The sequence below is a fragment of the Perissodus microlepis genome, chromosome 22 (genome assembly GCF_051167445.1).
Source record: "Perissodus microlepis isolate ML-2025 ecotype Zambia chromosome 22, ASM5116744v1, whole genome shotgun sequence".
Classification (NCBI taxonomy): Eukaryota; Metazoa; Chordata; class Actinopteri; order Cichliformes; family Cichlidae; genus Perissodus; species Perissodus microlepis.
The window spans coordinates 19845681-19867408 of NC_140481.1; the positions used below are offsets into that span (position 1 = coordinate 19845681).

General features: G+C 40.0%; 1 protein-coding gene across 3 annotated transcripts in view; it reads right to left on the bottom strand.

The window, feature by feature from the left end:
* The window catches only part of trps1 (trichorhinophalangeal syndrome I), a 122275-nt gene that overhangs the window by 91090 nt on the left and 9457 nt on the right, over nt 1–21728 (bottom strand). For all 3 annotated transcript variants that reach the window (XM_084920106.1, XM_084920108.1, XM_084920107.1), the window contains exon 2: nt 11487–12010. In XM_084920106.1, the coding sequence (XP_084776232.1) occupies nt 11487–11499 (13 nt within the window). In that variant the 5' untranslated portion in view covers nt 11500–12010. The remainder of the gene's footprint in view (nt 1–11486; nt 12011–21728) is intronic.

The following is a 21728-nucleotide window of genomic DNA, read 5'->3' on the forward strand; positions in this document are numbered from 1 at the left end:
GAGATGAAAAGAGACGATTTCACTACTGGGGATCACTGGAGTATCACAAAAAAGCCTGTGAGCTAAAGTCACCAGTTCCACGCCTCACCTCACCACAAAACACTCTGGTGGCAAATTATCTGCCTCCCCCTCTTTCTGTCTATGTGGCACTCTTTTCTCTTACTGCCTTCCTCTTTCTCTCTCCTCCTGTCCTATTATGGACATAGCAACAGTGTTGCTGTCAGGACGACTAAAGATTTGATTCAGTGTCTGTCCCTGTCTGAATGTGTGTCTGTGTGTGTGTTGTGTGCATGATAGCAGATAAGAGCCATATATAAACAGCACTTAAAAGCAGAAATGTAAATGTTTAGAAGTCACTGCAGAACACAGACCATATCAAGATACCAGAGAGAGCAAGAAAGAGAGAGAAAGGAAGATTAAAGCAGAGTTCACACCAGGAGAACTAGCAGACTGCAGTTGAGACTCAAGTTGGATTCCAGTCGGATTCCAGTCATCATGAAGACTTGGTGGAATTTCACATCTCAAAGCATCCAAACTGTTTAATCTGCTGCTGAAAGTGAAGGAAGTTTTGAAAAACTGACCAGGATGCATTAGCACCTGTGTAGCCTGTTCAATTCAAGGCTTCATTTTCATAGGTAAAATAGTACAGAAGCGACGCTGGAGTGTCCGGGCAAACAGGAGTATAGGCACGTATCTTTTACAGAGGTTTCTGTATAGGCATAATGCATCAAACGCTTAAAAAATATCCAAAACGTAATTTCAGACAACTCTTTGATTATTTTATAGACATTTTTAGAAACTACTGCAATGACATAATGACTGAAAAGCCACATAAACAGCAATTAACCTCAGCAGTTTCACTCATCAGAGAGGGGAAACTATCGTTTTTTGCCGTCAATCAAAATTTTAAGCTATGAGACTTAACCTCCTAAGACCCGAACTCTTCCACGACATGCATTTTTAATTTCTCCTTGATATTTGGGCATGTTGAGGCCCAATTAATGTAAAAACAAAGAATTACCAGATTTTTTTTTAAGAAAAATAAGAGCCACATATGAGGATATTTGTTTAAAATTTTGATAGAACAGTAGCAGTATAATGTCCTCGTAAGTAGAAATCAGGCCCATGTTGAGCAAAATTGAGCAAAATCCACATATGTGGACGCCAGGTTCTAGGAGGTTAATAGTGACCTAATTTTGAGAGAGTCACACAGGTCTCGAGACGGGTCGCTGGCTCTCTAGCAACCATCGTCAACAGGGAAAATTTTCGTTTCCGCAGCTGGTTGGTGAGTGGTCAGTAGAGGTTGCTGGCCATCGCTAGATAAAATTAGTATACAGAAATGAAGAGGTATACGGTTTGCTTTGGTTGCTAGTAGATTGCTGTGGTTGCCCATAGTTACATTTCAACAGCCTTTGTAGTCTACATCTTGGGCAAGATGGTGAACCCCAAGTTGCTCTCTGATGTGTTCCTCAGACTATGAATGTTGAATAGAGAGCACTTCAGCATAGGGAAAAGTGCTTATACACATAAGTGAATGAGGCATGTTCTATAAAGTGCTTTGTGTGCCCAGCTAGACTAATAAAGCGTTAGATGAGAACCAGTCCACTACCACTTGGTGAATAGTTGGCGAGTGTTTGCAGGCATGTCGGCATCTTTCATGTGAGTGAGAAAAGCAATAACAACAGACACCTTCAGATAGCGAACAAATTCTACAAACAGCTTCACATCAAAAACGTTGGGAGTTTCTCTTTAATTTCTATTTAACTTTTCTACTTAGAGACAGTGATATATGAGCATTTCTCAACACATCTGACAAAAACCCAACACAAATTATTTATTGAAACATGGCCTTTTAGACTAATTGGCCTTTTTGCTTACAAATTCACTGCAACTTTGGATCCAACACTTGAACCGAAGCTGTAAAGAACTTCATGAATCAAACATGATATGTTTCTTTACCATAATATCAAAGCTTGCACATTTTGTGAAAGGCTGCTGCAGATGAGGGTTAGAGCGGGCGCGCTTCAGTGTGCGAATCCTCGAAGGAACAAGCAGGAACAAGTCCATTTTCACATATATATGTGATCTAAATGTACTTATTGTGCTCGCTTGAGAGTTTGTGTTTGGTTACACAAGTGTGTGGCTGCGCAAGCGAGTGAGTGATTGTTAGCAGAAGCTCGTTAACCTCAGAAGTCATTACCACAGCCTCGAGGTTTACGGCAATTAGACAAAATAAACGGCAAACGAAAAACAAAAAAAAGGATAAATGAAAAACAAGAGGAGAGAAGAAAGTGATTACTGGAGAAAAATGAAAGTGATTATTTTCACCAATTTGAGAAAACAATAACCCTCCCCCCTCAGCTCTATCCCCCATGAGAGCGGCAAAACACAATTGCTGAAAAGAAAGTAATAATTGGAGAAAAATAGAAAGCGATCATTAGAGTTAAGAAGAAAAAAAACACATTCATTTTGACAATTTCTAATATAGCTAATGCGAAAGAGGAAAAAAAGGCAAATGTTGTAATTTATGAGAGATGAAAAAGGAAGTGCAGTGAATACGCATGTATGTGTGTGCGAGTCGGGGGAAAAGGGGTAGTAGTTGACATCACTGCTCCTATGTAGACTTTTTTTTTCTCTCTTTTCTCAAGACGTTTTTGTTTTTACAGCTTCACTCTGGGCAGACCAGACCGTTGTACACACGTTCATGCGCACAAACACACATACCCTCGCTCGCTCTCCCTCTATCGCTCTCTCACTCACATACACACATGCACACTCCCATACATATTCCCATACGCACAGACCCCTAAAGGGGCCTTTTTTCCACATTGGACCATATGGTGCAGACAGGCGCACGGAAACAATTCTCTAAAAACAACACACATTCTACACTTAGAAACCTACCACACACACACACACACAGGCTCATAGATTTTCCCTCTCGCTCTCTCTCTTTCAAACACACACACATACACATGCACACACCAGACAGTTAAATCTGCTGAATGAATTGCTGCCTTGTTCAGCAGTGCACTAATGGCAAGAACCTGCTATGGCGATTACCACACACACACACGCACACACTCACACACACACACACACACACACACACACACACACACCGGGGCTTAGCATTAGGCATTCTAGGGCACTTATCCATTAGAGAGGTTAGTTATTTTCCTCACTCCAAACGTAGGTATTCAGCTTAATATTCCAACAGTGGTGGTTGTAAATCTACTCGGTTAAGGAGCTGGGGCAGATCTCTCCGAAAAGCTGGATCTCCTTAGTACACCAGGATGGAGCTCGACCAATTATACAAGCTAATAAAAAGGCTGATATTTTACTTGTTTTTATTTTTATTTTACTATAAAAACCTGACGGTGAAGCCTTGAAATCTTTATTTTAAAAAAAGTTGTAATTATGATGTATTCAGTTGCGTATCGTCGTAGCTTTCTTTCTGTTTCAGTAAGTCTTGCTTACCGTTTCCATTAGCTTACTCTACTTAAAAAATCTTCCCACATATCCTCTAGGTCACAGTTTTGTTTTCTCTGCCAGTCTCTCTGGTTCCCTTTTTCTCTCGTGTAATCAAAGACGCAGCAGGTTCTCCATTATTCTTTAAATTTGGCACTTTTCATCTTTCATTTCAGACAATTGGCACTGTAAGGATTGAAGAGTCAAATTTAACAGTGTTTGTTATTGCAGTCAAACGTATCCGATGGACTCAAAGCAGCTGGAGACAAGAATGCCCAATTTTTCAGCTCCACTTACTCAGCATTGATTTGTTAAGACTGAAAAAGTGACTTCTGCAATGCGCGATGCCGAGAAAGAGAGCACTGAGTCATCTCACTCAGAGGGAAACTTCCTTTCATACTAATGGGGAAGAAACTGCACATAATAAAGAAACGTTTCCATAATGTAAAAGTTAGGGTTACAAACATTACTGTCACAATTATTTTCATTCTTAGTCATTTGCTATTTTATCCTGTGATTGTTTATTGCTAAGTAGTACCATTAACTACTATTAACAGCTTTGTGTTTTCAGCTGAACAGAACCTGTCAAACCTACTTTGTCAAAAAAAAAACAAGAGATTTTGCATGAAAATACTTAAAAAGCCACCCCCAAAGACACCAAAACTAAAGCAATGCAGAGGCTGTTTAAGCATAAGGCAAGTATGTCTTGCATAAGTAATAATCAACAATGCACTGCTCGACATAAACTAGCAAATCTAGGATACCCCACGTTGTAATGTTTTTAGAAATGCCATGTTAGACCCATTAAAGTTCCTGAAAAGTTCCTGCAGCTGATTTAAACCACACCTTTACACGTTTAGTTCTCTCTAGCATTGTCACTATGAGCAAGGACTATGTGTGTGCATCACTCTGTGTGCTCTGCAGTGATTGACAGCTGCCGTTGCCGATGCTATACATCCTTCATGAGAGCACTCTGTCTTCTGGATTAAGGAAACGAGATAATGCATCATGGACAAATGTCTTAATCTCACTTAATCTTACTTGACATTGTCCACTTTTTTTTGGGGGGGGGAACACAAGTGAGAGCCACTGCACAGTTGTAATTTTGTCACACAAAACAAAATTCAGACTTGTGTTGTAAATGACACATAAATGTTATCAGAACATAAAAAGGTGTCTGTGGTGCTTTTTTTTAGTCACAAAGCATCATGTTCAGATGCCATCAAGCTTGAAAGTGGTTGAAAGTGGCTTTAGTCAGTTTATCTTTAATGACAATTTTGCTCCTGCATTGTTCCACACAACAGCAAGCAGTCCCTCACCACTTGCACTGGCATTCCAGTCAAACAAACACAGCCGTGTGCTGTGAAACTCATTGCATCGTGGTGACTGTCTGGGTTGCATTTGGCTTCAGTGAGCACCTGAAAAAACTACCGTTTGGAACTATCTGTCAGCCCCCAGCTACTCTGTTTTTATTGTTCTGGCAACTTGTTCTGCTGCTGCCAGGCACCCTGGCTCCTTTGGATGGCTGTGCTGGCTGCTAGTTTTAGCATCACCACCAGCAACTGGCCTGTCAGCTCCCAGCAACTCTGTCTTTATCGTCCTGGGTAAGGGTTCTGGTGCTGCCGGCCTGGCAGGAGTACTATCAGCAGCAGCCTGAGCTTCTGTCTTCCCCTTTGTTGTTCCTCGTCAGTGGACTCTCTACAGAGTCTGTCAACAGTTGAAAATTTGATGTAATTCACAAAATAAACTCCGTATTAAAAAAACGAGTGTGGTCGTTAATTTTGTCCAAACTTCCAATACGATGTCATGTTATATAAATGAATGGGTCAAAGCTGCTACAGTGCACTGCGGTGATAAAACATTTACAAGCGATGCCAGTAAAGACACAGCATTCCTACGACTAATACATGGGTGGAAAAAACTGAATATCAGCAACATTTGATTACAGAAAAAAATGACAGTATGCAGTATTTTGGGGGAGAAACTTCATTCAAGCTGACTTCAAACTTTCTGCAACTCCGTCAAGGCTGCAACTGCAAAGAGATTTTTCCTTCCAGACATACTGGGGCAGCACGCAGCTGTATAGTTCACCAGCATATGGATTAAATAAATACAGTCTGCACAGAGCTTGTTAACACTTGTTCACTTGGATCCAGCACAAGTTTTAGGCAAACCCAACAAAAAACATGCACTCACATCTGTGCACACCCAGACCAAAGCGTACATGTAACTTATATGCACGCAAAGAAGTATGACACACACATGCAAACATCCTTAAAGGAGTAAATGTGTAGGTAAGTATTGTGAATCCAGATAGAGTTTTGCACAGACAAACTTGCACACACATAAATATATAGAGAAACTGGAGGGAACCTTTTGATAAATACTAAGTAGCATGTTAGTGATTAGCAAAAACTCCATTTACCACACTAAGGCAAGTCTGTTTGTATGTCTGAGTCCAATTTAACCAGTTTTCGAATCCGCATAAATTAACTGTATGGGAGTCTCATCTAATCACACACTTGGTTGGATATAAAAAGAATAAATTGTACATTTTAACTGAATCTTTTATCTTTTACATGAGCACTAACATCTTACGTGTATGCAACAGTTACTTGTAAGTGCTTCAGTTGAGGTAGTACAACTCTCTCTCACACACACGCACAAAACTGTTGGTTGGGGTCTGATCTACTTCTGGCTATGTAGTCAGTTGCTAACAAAATCTGATTAATGGATTTCAACTCAGTCTCTCCAACAAACACAGAAGCAGACTGAGAGGAAGATGAATTGGTACAAGCTTTGAAAACTAGGTTGGGTCCACTGCCCCAGCTTTGCCTAGTTACCATTCTTAATCTGATTAATCAAATTTTTTTCCTCCTAGAAAGGCTTTGGAAAATGAGCGCACCAAGCACCGAATGCTAGTCAGGTTTTGCTGTGTAAATCTGACCCTCCAAACAATTTGGATACGAGGAGAAACAAACATGAACTGTGCCGTGTGTGCCTGCATTAATGATAACATTTCTTCAAGCCATCAAATTGTTCCAGCATCAGTTTATGTCGTAAGATATGCGATATGCCATCTCGATCCAAATGTTAACCAGGCTTATAGGCCTGGGTTGCAAGCCTGCTGGCATCTGGGCTGCAATGCGGTAGTATGGACAGCTCTGGGCACAGTTACATAAGCTAATGAACCATCTTAAGAGCCATTGGAGAATTTTTTGTAAACCAAATGCTACATTTATAAACTAACAGCCAATATACAGTACACTGTTGGTCGAGTTTTATCAATATATTACAGACAATGCAATCAATTCCTAAACAGCAACTGTTATTGGCCAACTATGTCCTGCCTTGTACTTTGATTGCTTAGAAAGCAAACTCAGAATAAACAGGTCAAAACAGCTGCACCATAAAAAGATAATTATTCAGTGTGACAATGCAATCAGGTCTGCTTTCTCAATGTAGTTACGAACAGAGTTACTGCAAGCATGCAAACAGACTAGGGCTGCCACAAACGATTATTTTGATAGTCGACTAGTCACCGATTATTTTTGCGATTAGTCGACTAATCAGAGCATGCATCCATTGGACGTAAAACGTACAGCTTATATAAGAGCAGATGCTGCTGGTGCAATAACTATCATTGGCTTACAGCTTTAAGTTTTTAAGGTATGTGCTAACTAAAAATAAAGACAAGATGATAGTTTATTAAATTTTAATGACATTTGCAGATTGTTTCGGTGAAGTTTAATAAACTCCTTGCTATCTAAAATATAACAGGACACCAGAGTATATTCTTCTGATAATCAGCTGTCTGCTTGATGTTTATTCAGCTGTGTAAAAACTATAACTTTAATCTCAGCCAAACCGATTTACTCAGGAACAAATAAAATACTACAAAAAGCCAAACAATAACATTTTAAGTTATCTAAGTGACTTATATATGTTTAACCTGAGTAGCGAAAGACGGCGGTGGGTTTGAAAACGATTTGCCAGGAGTCCGGTGTTCTCACGGGCTATACTGAGCCTTGCCCCCGGCTAGCTATCGAGCTAGTGGGTAACAGACGTCTCCGAAAACGTCGGAGCGCTTTTGAAAATATGTGGTGTCTTGATAAACTGAGCAGATATTTGAGGTTTACACAGCTACATTCTCGCCTGAAAATATGTTAAACGTTTATTTTGTGACCCAGAAAGAATAATAAGAGTAATATTAAAACTAACTAGCAGCCGCCATTGTTGGAAACTGAACTGGGCCGCGCAATGAATTCTGGGACACAGTTTCTTCTTCTTCGGGGTTTAACGGCAGCTGGCATCCTTGTACATGCAGTGCTGCCATCTTCTGTTTCAGTCCGTTATTACACTCTTAAATCCTACTACTTATTCCTGCGTCTTTTGGGATCTTACAAAGCTTCAAACGACGCATCGACTATTAAATCAGTCGTCGACGATTTTGATAGTCGACGTAATCGTGACTAGTTGACTAATCGTGGCAGCCCTAAAACAGACCATAATTGAGATAAAACAGACTTATGCAAAGAATTAACACACATCTGTCACCCTGATCTTTGATTGATTCGGTGTCCTTTAAAGTAGTCGATCATTAACAAACTGACAAATTAAGCCATTAATAGCAATGACACCTGGTGACACCTCCTTTATTAATCTTTGCCTGGCTAAATAACAAGTCTTAATTGGAATCTATTAGAATGAATTGTTAGTTGGGATGTCAGGGACAAAGAAAAAGACTTGTGTGCATGAGTTTGTCCATGTACGTCTTTGCGAGAAGATAAAGGTTTAATGCCCTCTCTACTTATTGATGAATGGGTATGTCTCGACGTCCTACACACACATACGCACACGGAAACACTGAAAAGGCAAAAAAAAACGCACATATGTGTGTGTATGTGTGTGGAAAACTAACAGCGGCAGAGCGTGCTGTAAAGCTGCGAGAAGATGAGATCATCACACACACTGAGCTACCTTCTGACCCATTTTGGCAACAGTCAACAGGTAGTTTACACGCGGATGTTCAAACGTTTCCTAAACCAGGCTCTGCTCTGACTTTTGCTGTTTGAGGCCGACACACACAGACAGTAAGAGGGTGACGCAAAAAGAGAGAGAAAGATCTGCTGACAGACAATAGGGAAGGAACACATCAGGAATCACCACCTCAGAGGAGCGAAACTCATTTGTGGGCTACTATGTCACAGAAACAAAAAAAAAAGTCTTTATATGTGCACGCTGTGCTGCGTGTTGCGTGCAGGATCAAATTCAAATGGCTCTAACTCTACTCAACATTGCTCAGTTTTTTTCAACATTGCTCAGTTTTTTAAAGCCTCAAAAAAAAAACAAAAAAAAAACTGGCACATGTGACTAACATATCAAAGACTAGGAGATAACCCAACATGCACGCACACCACTGCATCTATGAGAACATTTGTATATACACACTTGAAGGCATGCAATCATGCACATGCATACACACAATTGAATAGACACACACACACACGACCACAGCTAAAAGCATCAAGCAGCTCAAAGTAATCCGCCCTGCTGAATAACATCACCAAGCAAAGCCACCGCACCGCATAATGAAAAACATGCTAACACACACACAGATGCTCGCACACTGTGCAAAAGGACATACGCAAATTTGCATATCCATTATCATTCACTATGGTGCATGCAAAATAGCTACGTAGAAAGATATTCATAAAGACGCACCAAAAGTACAGAGACAGTCTCAAAGACACTCAATGATCGTGCAGTCTCTGAGTCAATTACCCTCCATGCATTTACAGTTAAAGGGTCATTTCACCAAAAAAGACCTGCGTTTTTTTAGCCTTCCAGGCCGCTTGGAGTTCACTTTAAAGAGATTTCAAGAAAGCTGCTAGTACTCATATACTGAGCTATACAAATAAAGAGGATTCATACACTTCCTAAAAAATCAACTTATCTTACATAACTCAATGTATAAGTCATTCAGATCATTCAGAAACCTTGTTCTGGAGAGTTTTGAACGGTTGAAACAGTTCCCAATAAAAACTGTTGAGACAGCAGAAAGAGCACGAGAGTGTGTGAGAGAAAGAGAAAGGAAGCAGACGTCGAGAGCTTCAGCGTGCGTTGTGACACAGGTAAAGGAGGATACACAGCAGCTGTTTGTGCACCTTTGTTTGTGTGTTTTTGTGTGTGCTCAGCACAGCTGATGGCTGGTGAAAAATGGAAATAAATAAATTCAGAAATTTAAAGCGTGTCAGTTCTTGCAGCTTGTTAGTAACACAAAAGCCCTGATCAGGCAAAATACAGTGCGGTTAAATTACCGTATGTTAGCGTCATAATGCATACAAATGTACACGCCCACATATATACATATATCTATATACACACACATCTAGACGAGAATAATTCTCTATTTACATGGCATAATTCAACAATATGGTTGTATGTACTGTATGTGAAAAATATTTCTTGATTTGCGAGCGTTTGGATAAAGGCAGACAGTTCGGCACATACGGTGTTTAAACCGAAATAAAATAATACGGCACTGCTATAATTATAATGTATGCTACACCACAACCACTGCAGCTTTTTGCACATGCTTACATAATAACCTCAGCTGTAAATATACGTACTTCCTGCAGTACAATAACCTGTGCAGTGCCATTACGTTCTAGGATCCATGAATGCACATAGCAAAAGGAAAAAGTAACCTTTTCAGTTCAAACACTCTGATATCTGAACAAACAGATCATGTTTTGGTTTTGTACAAAACTCAGCATGTAATTGAACAGGCACTCTTATTCATATGTTACCATCTCCTAATTGCAGGCTCACCATTAACGGTCTCTATGTAGCATGTGGGCTTCTGTAAAGCCTTGGAGATCACTGGTACTAATCGACATTACTAGTAGTTTGCTGTGATGGTGCTGGAGTCGACGTTTGAAAGCGTATTTATGGGATCTGAAGAGCGAAATTAAAGCAGTTGTGTCAGAAACCTCTTGTTAACAGACATCCCTGGTAACAATTGCATATTCTGGAAGCAAACCAATCAAACAGTAGATCAAGTTGCTCCCTCTAAACTTTACAAAGTGTGAGGAACTAATGAGCTCTGCTAATGAGGTCTACTGAACCAGAATGCAGCAGATGCTTACTGGAAGAGCAGGTAATGTTTCGCTATGAGTAAACTGCTCCACTGCTTGATGTCAAAAACAATCTTTTAACTTTTATTTCTGCATAGGAATCATTTGAAACAGCGCAGTATTCGAGCGATATTTAAACAGTTTTCCACCCTCACTGGGTGCCACCAGGCAAACATTAAATACCACAGCGTATGGAGGAGCGATTCAAGGTAACGTGCACAGTCACTTCCTCCACAAGTGATGACTAAGAGCAGTTTTTCATAATACTTCGTTGTTCTGCGTGAACGCCATTTTATCTGCAGTCGCTTAGTAAACTACCCCCCTGTACCCGCTTTGGCTTGAGGTGGTTACATCAGACCCACAAACTGGCCGAGCTCTGAGAACGACGGGTGCCTGTTAAAGCTTTTATTTTTTTATTTCTCGTGAAATTGTTTGCTTTCATAGTTTAAAGCAAGACTTGCTGTGCACACACACACCACAAAAACACGCTGAGTTACTGCAGAAAAAGTATATTAATTTTTTTTTTCAAGGAATGAACGCTGATGCTGCAGAAAAAAAGTGAATTATTGTTTTATTCCTAATGAAAAATAATTCATAAACAACTATTAGCACTTAAATTTAATGTAAAAATAAATCCCATTAACATTTGTATTAATATTGTATTAAAGATTAGTGTCTAATTAAAAAGTGTATTATATACATTTAATTATTAAATGTTACACTTGATAAACTGACTTTGTAAATATTCACGGTAGTTTTGTCAGAACATGTAGGACAGAAAGCAGCAGAATCCTAAATATCAGCAGTAAAAACATTAAGTTTAAAGTTGTTCACTTTCCTATTGAGGAATTGAAAGTGAAAACATATATGTCCTACCTCTGCTGATCATCGGGTTATATAAACATCATGGCTGGCTCCTGGCTTTGGCATCGGTTCTGATGAAATGGCTCGGTTTAACCCTACGCCGCAGCGGTCCGTCCAGCAGCGCAGTTTGGCTACTGGCCTTCTGTACTCCACAGCGTAATGGAAAGCAGAAACCAGGTGTCAGACCAGAGCTAGTATCCTTCCATTGCTTAATCAGGTCCACACAACTCCTCGCAGGTCCGTGAGCATCCGCGCTGAAATTCTTCGGCTTCTTTGACTTTTGCTTGTGAAGGTCTTCAACTGTAAGTCGCATCAGCTACTTTTAGTCCACGGCTGCTGCCCCCCCCCACCTCGTACGCTTAACAGCTGGCCATTACAGCTTTGAGTTTGATCAAGTGTGTGTTCTGCGTAAGAGCTGTTATGCAAGCTGTCACGTTTGCTGTCCGGTCCTTTATTTTTTGTTTTGTTTTTTCGTAATTCAATTCTGGTTAAGGTCCTCAGTCATGGTTGTCAGAGTCCACTATCATCTTAACAACCTGCAAAAAGAAAGAAAGACAAATATTGTTAGAAATGGGCACATGCTGCAGAAGTTAATGAAACCTATTGGAGCCAGATTTCAGACATTTTTTCCATACTTTACGTTTACGGGAAACAATTTTGCCTGGACTTTAGACGTCTACATTAAAATGGTTGATCAAAGGTGCACAATAGCCAAGAAAACATTCAGTGCCCTGCTCAGACCCCGGCCGGTTTGAGGGGTTTTTTCTTTTCTTTTCCCATATGTGACAGCTGACAATGCCTTTCACATGTGAAGTCAGTTTTGAGGTCTTTTTAAAGTCGGGGCCACGGGTAATTTACAGTACAATTTAAAAAATAAAATAATAATAATAATAAATGTGATTCTTTCACAGTGAAAGCATCGTCAGCTTTCCGTGAACTAAGAAAAAAAAGTTCAATTTTCAACCAAAATCTACAATTAACAAACATGTCTGTGTTTGACAACTGTAAACTCGTTGCTTTTTTGCACATGTCAAATTATATTTTCTTTGTACCACAGAAGGACGTGAAGCACAACAAACAGCCCGGACATTAACAGTCAGGTAAATAATGAGAAAAGACTGTGCAGGCGCAAAACTACTGGGGAAAAAAAAGGTCACTAATTATATCCCAAGGATATAATTAACAGCAGAACCCAGCATCTCGCTGTCTTCTTCTTCAAGTATGATTTGCTCACTTTCAATTGTGATTGCTTAATGAATCACAACAAGAACGTCATTGATGAATAACTTCCAGGAATCAATAAAATAAATGATCACATATTGGATTTCCAGCGGCTGTGCCCGCTGACGAGTCTATTTTTCTTCATTCTGTAATTCTAACTGTTACAAGTTACACTCTAGTTCTCAGTTCCCCCTTTTGTTGCCCCAACCACAAAAATAACCCCACCCTCTGTGTCAGTAACACTCCTCTCCCGCTCTCTTTTTTTTTTTCATTCTCACTCTGCCACCCTGTCTCCTTCTTTCCATCCATCTCGGCTCTCTCTACCTCATACCGCAAATCAAAATGTTAGTCTGTATTTATAATAAACCGTTTTCCTCCGGTCAGTCTGGCTGGTGTGTGCGTGTATCTGTAGGTGCCTGCATCAGCGGTGGATAAAGATTCAATACCTGTTCAGCGGTCTTGACCACTTCCACAGACAGTTCTAACTTTGTTTGGGCTATAGATAGAAAGTTAGCACACCAGAACTGGAGGCTATCATTATCTGAAAATGGATATCTGCTGTTTCGCAAGAAAAAAAAAATTGCTGGCAATAAAAGCCAAGAACATTATGAGTCATTACTGAAATTATGAGTCATTTTAAAGACCCTCCCATCTTAAAACAGTGCTGTTTTTCAGGATTAAAAACAAACTTCTCAGAAAAAAACACGATGATTTCCAGGTAGGCACTTGGAAAAAAGTTGTCCATAGGTAACCTTATGAAAGTGTCCACACCACAAAAAAACCCCAAAAAAAAACAAAGAACACAACAAACAAACGAAAAAAAGAAGGTGAGAACTCCAGTAGCACATCAAGCAGACATGCTTCCGGTTATTACATGATCGACCACATCATGTAATAACAACGTTATAACGGAGAGGACGAATGTTCTTTTCGAAGCAGAAAAAGAGAAATCTAAGAATCAACTTATTCATTAGCAGTTCTCACAACAGAAAAAGAAAAGGGGAAAGAAAAGCTTTCTTTATCTTAAGAGTGAGTGTAGCTTTAAATATTTTTTTTCCTGTGGAACTCTGACTCAGTCAGCCCCTGCTTACTCATTTTCTCAATCACTGTTTTTTGCTTCTTTGGTGTTTTTCTCTGTATTCTCTGTTTCTTTTTCTTCCTTTCTTTTTTTTTAACTTCCACTATGACTTTTCTTGTTTTCTTGCATTCATTCATCTTTTTCTAGTATAACTTCCATTTCCCAAGCTCACGTCCATCAACTTCACGTTTTTCTCCCTCTCTCCGTTCCATGTCTCTCTCCCATCAATTCATCACTGAGCTCCCTGTCACATTAATGTGTTTCTTCTGACTGTTTTTCCAACTGTCATTGTGGCTGAGATACCCCCCACCTCCCAACCACCGCCACAGCCCCCCCCCAATCCCTTCTGCGCTCACCCCCGCAGCCCCCCGCCCCCCCCATATACACACACTTTGTGAATGCGTGTGGTCCAGTCCGGCCATAGACTGTTACATTGTCCCAGACAGGTTGGACTGCGCCACTAGCCAGCAGACGAGGGGGGGATGGGGGGAGGCGGAAAGCGGGGGTTCCTAGGCAATGTTTGTTTTTCTGTTTCCAATTTGGTCCAGCCTGAGGAACTCCACACTCCGCTCTGTCTCAAACACACCATTCATGACGGCCTGACGTACATGATTACACACACATGCCCACTCGCCAGCTCTCCGCTCGCTCCGAAGCACGCACACACATGCAAACAGACGCACACACGCGTTACATGCTCTGCCTCCAACAGACGCACAGACTTAGTGTAAATCCACGACAACAAACATAGCACTCGAGTTCATTTGCAATCATTTTTGTCACGAAACGCAAGACCCTCAATTTATCTTTGTCCTCATCTTTTATTGTTTTCTGATTTGTTATTGCTAAGGCCGGCTCAAATGACATGGTGGTCAAACTAATTACACTCGTTTCTTCCTCATCTTTCGGCAATTTTTTTTCCTCTGCTGTCCCAAGGAAAATAATTGTCTTTGAAGGGCCGTTTTGATGTGTCTTGTTGCCTTTTCAGATCTTATGTAGACAGAGTTATGCTCCATGTTTCACCAATTAGAGCACAGAGAGTACATTGTTTGATATTCAGCTCAACTCAACCGTTCCAGCTGAAATGGATTATTGTGGTCATTTTTGCTGTTAGGATTTTAAATGCACTAACTAAAGATCTTTCTATGTACTAGTAAAATCGTTATCTTGGATCAATACAGACAAACTGTGCTGACAGGTAGTTATCAGTCTTTTCAGATGTCATGGAAGTATCGTCCCCCTGTTTGGTTTAAGCATCAACGATGTACAAGCAGGCACTGTATGCAAATGAGGTTTACTATGATTCAGTGCTCTCCGGCCGGTTCCCTGCAGATCATACCAAAAAAGCAGTGCAAAAGCAGCAAGAGCTGCACGCAGAGCTTTGCCGTTCTATCCGCGGCATAAAACGTACTGAGTAGCAGGTGCAAAACCATAAAGCTGGAAGTGGAGCTTTCCAATTTTACTGTCAGGTAAACAAAGGAAACTATTAAACTACTCTTGAGATTCTCATAATAATTTGTTTAGTGATTGCAAACAGCTTATCAATCAAAGAAAGTTGTCTTCTTCCAAAATCGTAAATTAGATTAATATTAGGAGAAGAGACGAAGCAAGTGTTAATCAAAGCAGTCAATGCCCCAACACAGCAGATCATACAAAGTGCAGACAATCTCATACAGTGACGAGACAATGATTGGCCTATGGAGAACATCACATAACCTTAACCTTAAGGTCCTGATGGAACAAAAAATGAACTCCATTAAGATCAGGTAAAATACAGCCAGACACTTTTCGGAAGTGTTGGCATGCATGACAAAAACAATGTTCTGATGACTACATCTAAGGTAACAAAAAGAATATTTCCATGTTCCTAACAGATCACTAAAATTCACACTGTTAAATAAAAGCAGAGCTGAAAAAGTCAATTATCTGATAAGCTGATCATTGGAGTGTGTGACCATTCAAACGTTCCAATTCCTTGGTTCCCCCTTCCCTAATCTGAGAATTGATTTTTTTTTTCCACAGTGAATTGAATATTTAGGTGGATTGACTAACAAATCAAGAAAAGTGACGGCAGATTAACTAAAATAATAGTTAAAAACAGATATAGTTAATAGCTAGTTAATAGACAGATAGGAACATCATCCTATCAAGTATGCACATGTTCAACCACACCAAAGAACACAATTAAAACTTCTGCTCTACATTTTGCATTGATCTGACCGTCTGCACGGCAAGCGAGCAAACACACTGTGCCAGTGCTTCTGCTCTCTTGTGAATCACACCACTAAGTGACCTTGATCAACCAGATCTTTCAGCTACTGAGGTTAAAGCTGAGCGAGTGGCTTACCTATTCATTACTGTATGCAACACCCACAGCTTTTAGACTTTTCTCTGACACATACGCACGTGCAAGTTGCTGACATAGCACAGCTTTCCTGTGATACATAGGTTCCCCCTGAGTGGATAAATAAACAGTTGTAGGACTGATATTAGTCCACTTCTTCCTGTGGGGTTTGGAAATTAGTCTAAAACAGCATCGCTGTTGCCACCAGTAACACTAATAATATAAAGAAAACTATACTTTACTACATAGTGTTACAAGTGGTTTTGAAACTGCTGAGCAAATTAATCTGCTACATCTTAGAAAACAAGAAAAGAGAAAGCCCAACTAATTACTAGTTAACTGCAGTTGTGGCTGGTAGAGGAGACAAACTTACCAACCACAGTCAAATGAGTATCCACATTTGCCTCGTGGACGGTGCTAATGTCCCGCCTTGATGTACGATAGTAGCAGGAAACCGGGAGATGCATAAATCAACAGGGGACTGTTGATTCTGACCTTGCTCTCCACAGCTAAGACTCTCATACATCAAAAATAATGGAGAACAAACTCTGCTTCAGTGGTAGTTGTAGGCGTAATGGAAGGAACTAGTAGCTGCATAAATCAACAAGTTGATTGTTGACTCTTGCCTAGCTGTCTTTTCCCCCAAAATACGGAAAACAAACTACAGCTCTGCCAGAAACACACACGCATTACACACATGCATTCCACGAGCCTGCCGAAGTCTGCCAGACATATCTGATGATTTTAAGTACACGCACACACCCATGCATGCTTGTGTTTGTGTGTGTGTGCCTTGGTTTGGTTTGTCTGTCTGGGTAGGCTCAAACATTACATCAGTCATACACACTCACATCCACAAACTGAAACAGACAAATACACTAGATCATGCACGCACTGCACCACATTCGCTATTCAACACTCTGTCTCTCAGGAATACACACACATGCACACAAAGACAACCACACACACACACACACACAATATTTCCACTGCTGGAGAATCGGACGTTTCCTGCAAGCGGCCGGGAAAAATGTCTGGACAAACTTAAGACGCACACACGTACACACAACGGAACATTTTCAACCCACAATGTTGACATTATATTCCTTTCCAGAGCCCTTCTATCTACAAGCTGGCCAAGTGAAGCAGCGTTTCTCCATTGAGCAGTATCGGGAAGCAAGACTGGAAGACTGTCAGTGATGTCAATCCAGGGCTGGGCTCAATTAAAAGAAAAAAAGGGCTTTAATCAAATCTCAAAAACAAGTATAATCAGCTTCTCATAATGGCTTGCTGTAATTTTTTATACGGGATAATTTTCACTGCAGTAAAAACATCTTTAATGAATCTTTTTTTCAGTGTCTCAATCAAAGATATTACTAGTGCCTAAGAGATGCTGTATTAACTTACCTTTGATATCATGCGTGTATGAGGGTGCAAAAACTGATCTCCACTGAAGGCCAAAGCATCTTTCATTTTCTTAGACTGCAGCAAGGTTACATTTTCAGTGATGCAGTGTTCATTTGCAAAGAGATAGAAAAAGTGACGTACTGCCTTAGAGTCATATCACCGCCTTACATAGCTGAGGTTAACAATTCAGATTCAGCAAACCACATTTAAAAAGCACTTGGTAAAAATGTTAAACATACTAATAAGAGTGCCCCTCTTTTTACCATCTTTTCCTCACAACGCATTAATCAACTCAGCTGGTCGTTATCAATTTAGTCACATTAAAGTTATCTGCATAAACTCTAGTAAACTGTTGTTATCACTGAAAAACTGCAGTTGTCCCTGGTCGTGCAATGTGTTAGAGGTGGAATCGGTCTAAAGGACAATGATAAATACAAACCTATAAGCCAAATGAGCAATCAGACCAGTTCTGTTAATGTGCATGACTGCTCAAATATATTAAAAGCAAGCTAGCATTAGCTGACACAAGCTATAAATTCTGTATTGATCCCCAAAGCAAAGGTTCCTAGTTTTCCCCAAATTTTGGTAAAATTCCAGTTTGAACAAACAGACTTCACTGTTTAAAACTGACTTTATTTTGAGTGTTCTCTAAGGCATAAATTGGCTAAGCTGGCTAAGCCCCATCCCTTCCTTGCCAATGCTCTTGATCACAAAGTACTATTTGAAAAAAATTATAATTTTCTTTTACCTTATATGGAGTTTGTTTTGAAGCCTGTATTACTTGACAAAGAAAATCACACAGGCCTACAGGACGGTTGGCAGCCCTCTGGCAACAATGTGTCGAAAGGGAAAAAGATGTATATCTCAAAGGTTAGCAAGCGGTTGTTGACAGTCGCTACTTGAAACAGGTCACAGAGTGGTACGCAGTGCTACACAAAAACCTGCTTGGGATTGCTTTAGCCACTCGCATATTGCCACAGTGGCGGTAGTTTGTGTGAAAAATCCTGACATGTCTGCAAACAGTTGCTAACTAGTCTAGGAACAATGGTGCCACTGTGAAAAGTGCAACACAAAATGGAAATGGAGACCGTTTGCCTTCAAAGTAAAATTTGTGCCTTTTGAAACTCACCCGCAAATGGCAAGGCACTTTCAAAGGCAAACATTTTCCGTTAGCGTCACACTTTTTCAAGTTTCACCAATCTTAGGCAGGTTCTTGGATGAAAATTTGCAAATGACAGCTATCTGCTAGCAACCAAAGCAATCCCAAGGAGGTTTATAGCATCACACCCCCAACTTCCAGGAGTCAACACCGGGAGTATACAATTTTCCCTGTCAACCGTGGGTTGCTGACTGTTTTCTAGACTGAGCTCTAACAGACTATAAAAGACAACATTTACGATGACATTATTAACTTATGTTACCACCTGTTTTAAAGCATGAAAAATGCTACAGACAGATTCTTTTAACCACAACAGGTGTGACACCAAACAGGTAACCCAAACCAGCACTAACTAGTACAGCAGGGAGGTTCATGTACAACGGGCAAACACTTTTCTCATCATTTAACAGAAACTATTCAAAAGGATTTTCTCAGTGCACAAAAGGCTGTACTTTCCTGTGGTGCCGATATTCGACACATCTTCAAAGATGATCTCTAATGAGTTTAAACATCATTGCAATGCTCCTAACTTCTCTCTGCTGTTCTATCACCTCCTAGTCCTCATGCTGGTTTTCTCAATTCTCTTTGCTTTCTCTATCTCCTCCATAATAATCTGTAAATCAGACACTGTCACAGTTGCCTCCTTCCTAAGTGTTATTCAGAAGGGACATTTTAAATCTCTGTAACTCCTTGCTTTATCATCTTATACGTATATTTTAAGTGAAGTTGTCAGTCCACAGTGTAAATCCACTCGACTGCAACAAGAATATATTTAGGAAACAAATCAAGAGAACTTTGTTTTATGTTAACCTTTATAACATGGCTTCAGTGTTTAAGCTGATTTACGTACCTCTAAAGATAAGGTACATTTTTATTATTTAAAAAATAAAAATCTTTATCATAATGTAGAACAGACAAAAAAACTGGGGTGTTGGGTAATCTGACACATCAAATGGATATCAAGTATCAGAAAAAGCAAGTTTTACACAGGTGTTAACTGAAAGAATACATAGCAGCGAAGGGAGTGGCCACTTGAAGAGATTACAAATCTCTCATCGCGCAACATTCATCCTGATTTTGTAAACCTCCTCCCAAAGAAGGTAGTTCACACATTAAACTGACATTTTTTTTATGTGGCACATGGGAATCTGATCATTTCACTGACTCACTGACTTTTCTAAAAGAGCAAAAGGGAGGGGCGAAAAAGAGCAAAAGAGAGAGTGGAGGCGAGAAAGAGAGATTCTCACAGCTAGATGAAATCAGCCTGTAAAGAAAGGGGAGAGGACAACTTGTGTGTGAAGCACTAAAAAGCCCAAAAGCCATGTTTCAGAACAAACGCCATGCCCCCCACTGTGCTTTTCCACCCACCGCAACTCACACACTCACATCCACGCACTCACACACATTGGCCTGAAGAAAATTTAACTGTCAGCCGTAAAGTTTTCAACCACAGTAAGTGATCTTTTGCCCCCTTTCTCGCCCCACTTTTCCCCCTTCCTCCTCCTGCCTATGCAAAACAGTCCCCCATCTATCTTTCTGTTGTTCATCCTTCTTTCCTCCTTTCCATTTCTCTTCTTATTCTATCTCTATTCTATTGTTGCTGTACATATTAAGCTTCATCTCCTTCTCTATTAATGTCCATCGCAGCCTCCTTTTATTTCCTTTCCTTTCGCCATCAGTGTGTCCATTCATCCATCCATCATTCTATGAGGACCAAACCACTGTCCAACCCAGACAGGCAGACACCCTCGCTATCCTATTTTCCTTATAAACTCTTTCCTACCACAAAAAATGAGAAACTATCCCTCTCTCTGTCCATTCTTTATCACATCAACCCCCCACTTACTGCATCCACACATACACACATATATCCACACACTTCTGACTGTGGGCCTCTGACACCCACCTCTTCGTCTCCCTTCACAAAAGTCTCAAAGACCCCCAGATGTGTGCCTCCTTAATTTCCATTTCAAAAAAGAACCACCTCCCTCCCTCCATCATCCATCTATCCGTGCATCCACTTCTTCAAACACACTGCAGATACTTCAAAAACACACTATTACACACAGCTTATCAATGACAAGCCTTTTTTTAAAGAGACAAAGAAAAAGAAAAAGCTGCCAATGAAAAATATCAGATCTTTGAAAGGGGAGTACAGGAATGTTGCAGATACAGACATATATGTTTATGCTGACCATCACAAATACCATTTATCCATAAGGAGAAACATGCTGATGGTAACAAATTCTCTTTGCATTTCAAATACTTGTTTGGGACCCAAAGGTGAGCCCTGAGAAAACAATCCATTTAGGCTACTTCCACAGTAAACGCAATAATCTTACATTTGAGCACAGGTTCATCGTTAGGTGACGTTAATTAAACGATAACCTTTTTCTTCTTTAACAATACGACTTGCTATTTGCATTCACAATACCTTTTACTGATTTTTTTCTGCACTCAAGGTAACAGTATAATTTAATAGTCAAACTCTAATGTTTGCTAATACGTAAGATGACAACTTTAGCTGTTAACCACTGCAGGCACTAAGGTTATTTCATTTTGCTGGGGGGGTTTCATTTTTTTAGTTGTTGTTTGTTCCACGGAAACGATGAAAACTGTGTTATAGAAAGTGACTGAACTGTTTCAAGTTTTTTATATTCACAGGCAATTTATAGGTATACATTTAAAAAAAATAAAATTTAAAACAATACTTGTGCAATACTGCAAATTTATTCATCTAATTCCCTGTTTATTTTCTACACTTCTGGTGACTCGGCACCATATTTCTGTTGCTAACTTACCAAATACAATTGGTAAGTTCAGCTACCGCGTTCCTGTTTAGCTGCTGGTAGACTTTTCTCATCTTCGGCCTACTGAACTATGAATAGTTGCGTTATCCTATTAAATGAATACTGTCTGTCCACATTACAGACAGGCGGTAGTGATAACACTTGTTACCTAGCTCAGAATTTCATCATTTTAATAATTAGCCACTGCCACCAGATGCTACATTAATGATAAATTAGCAGACGGCTAATGTTGTTA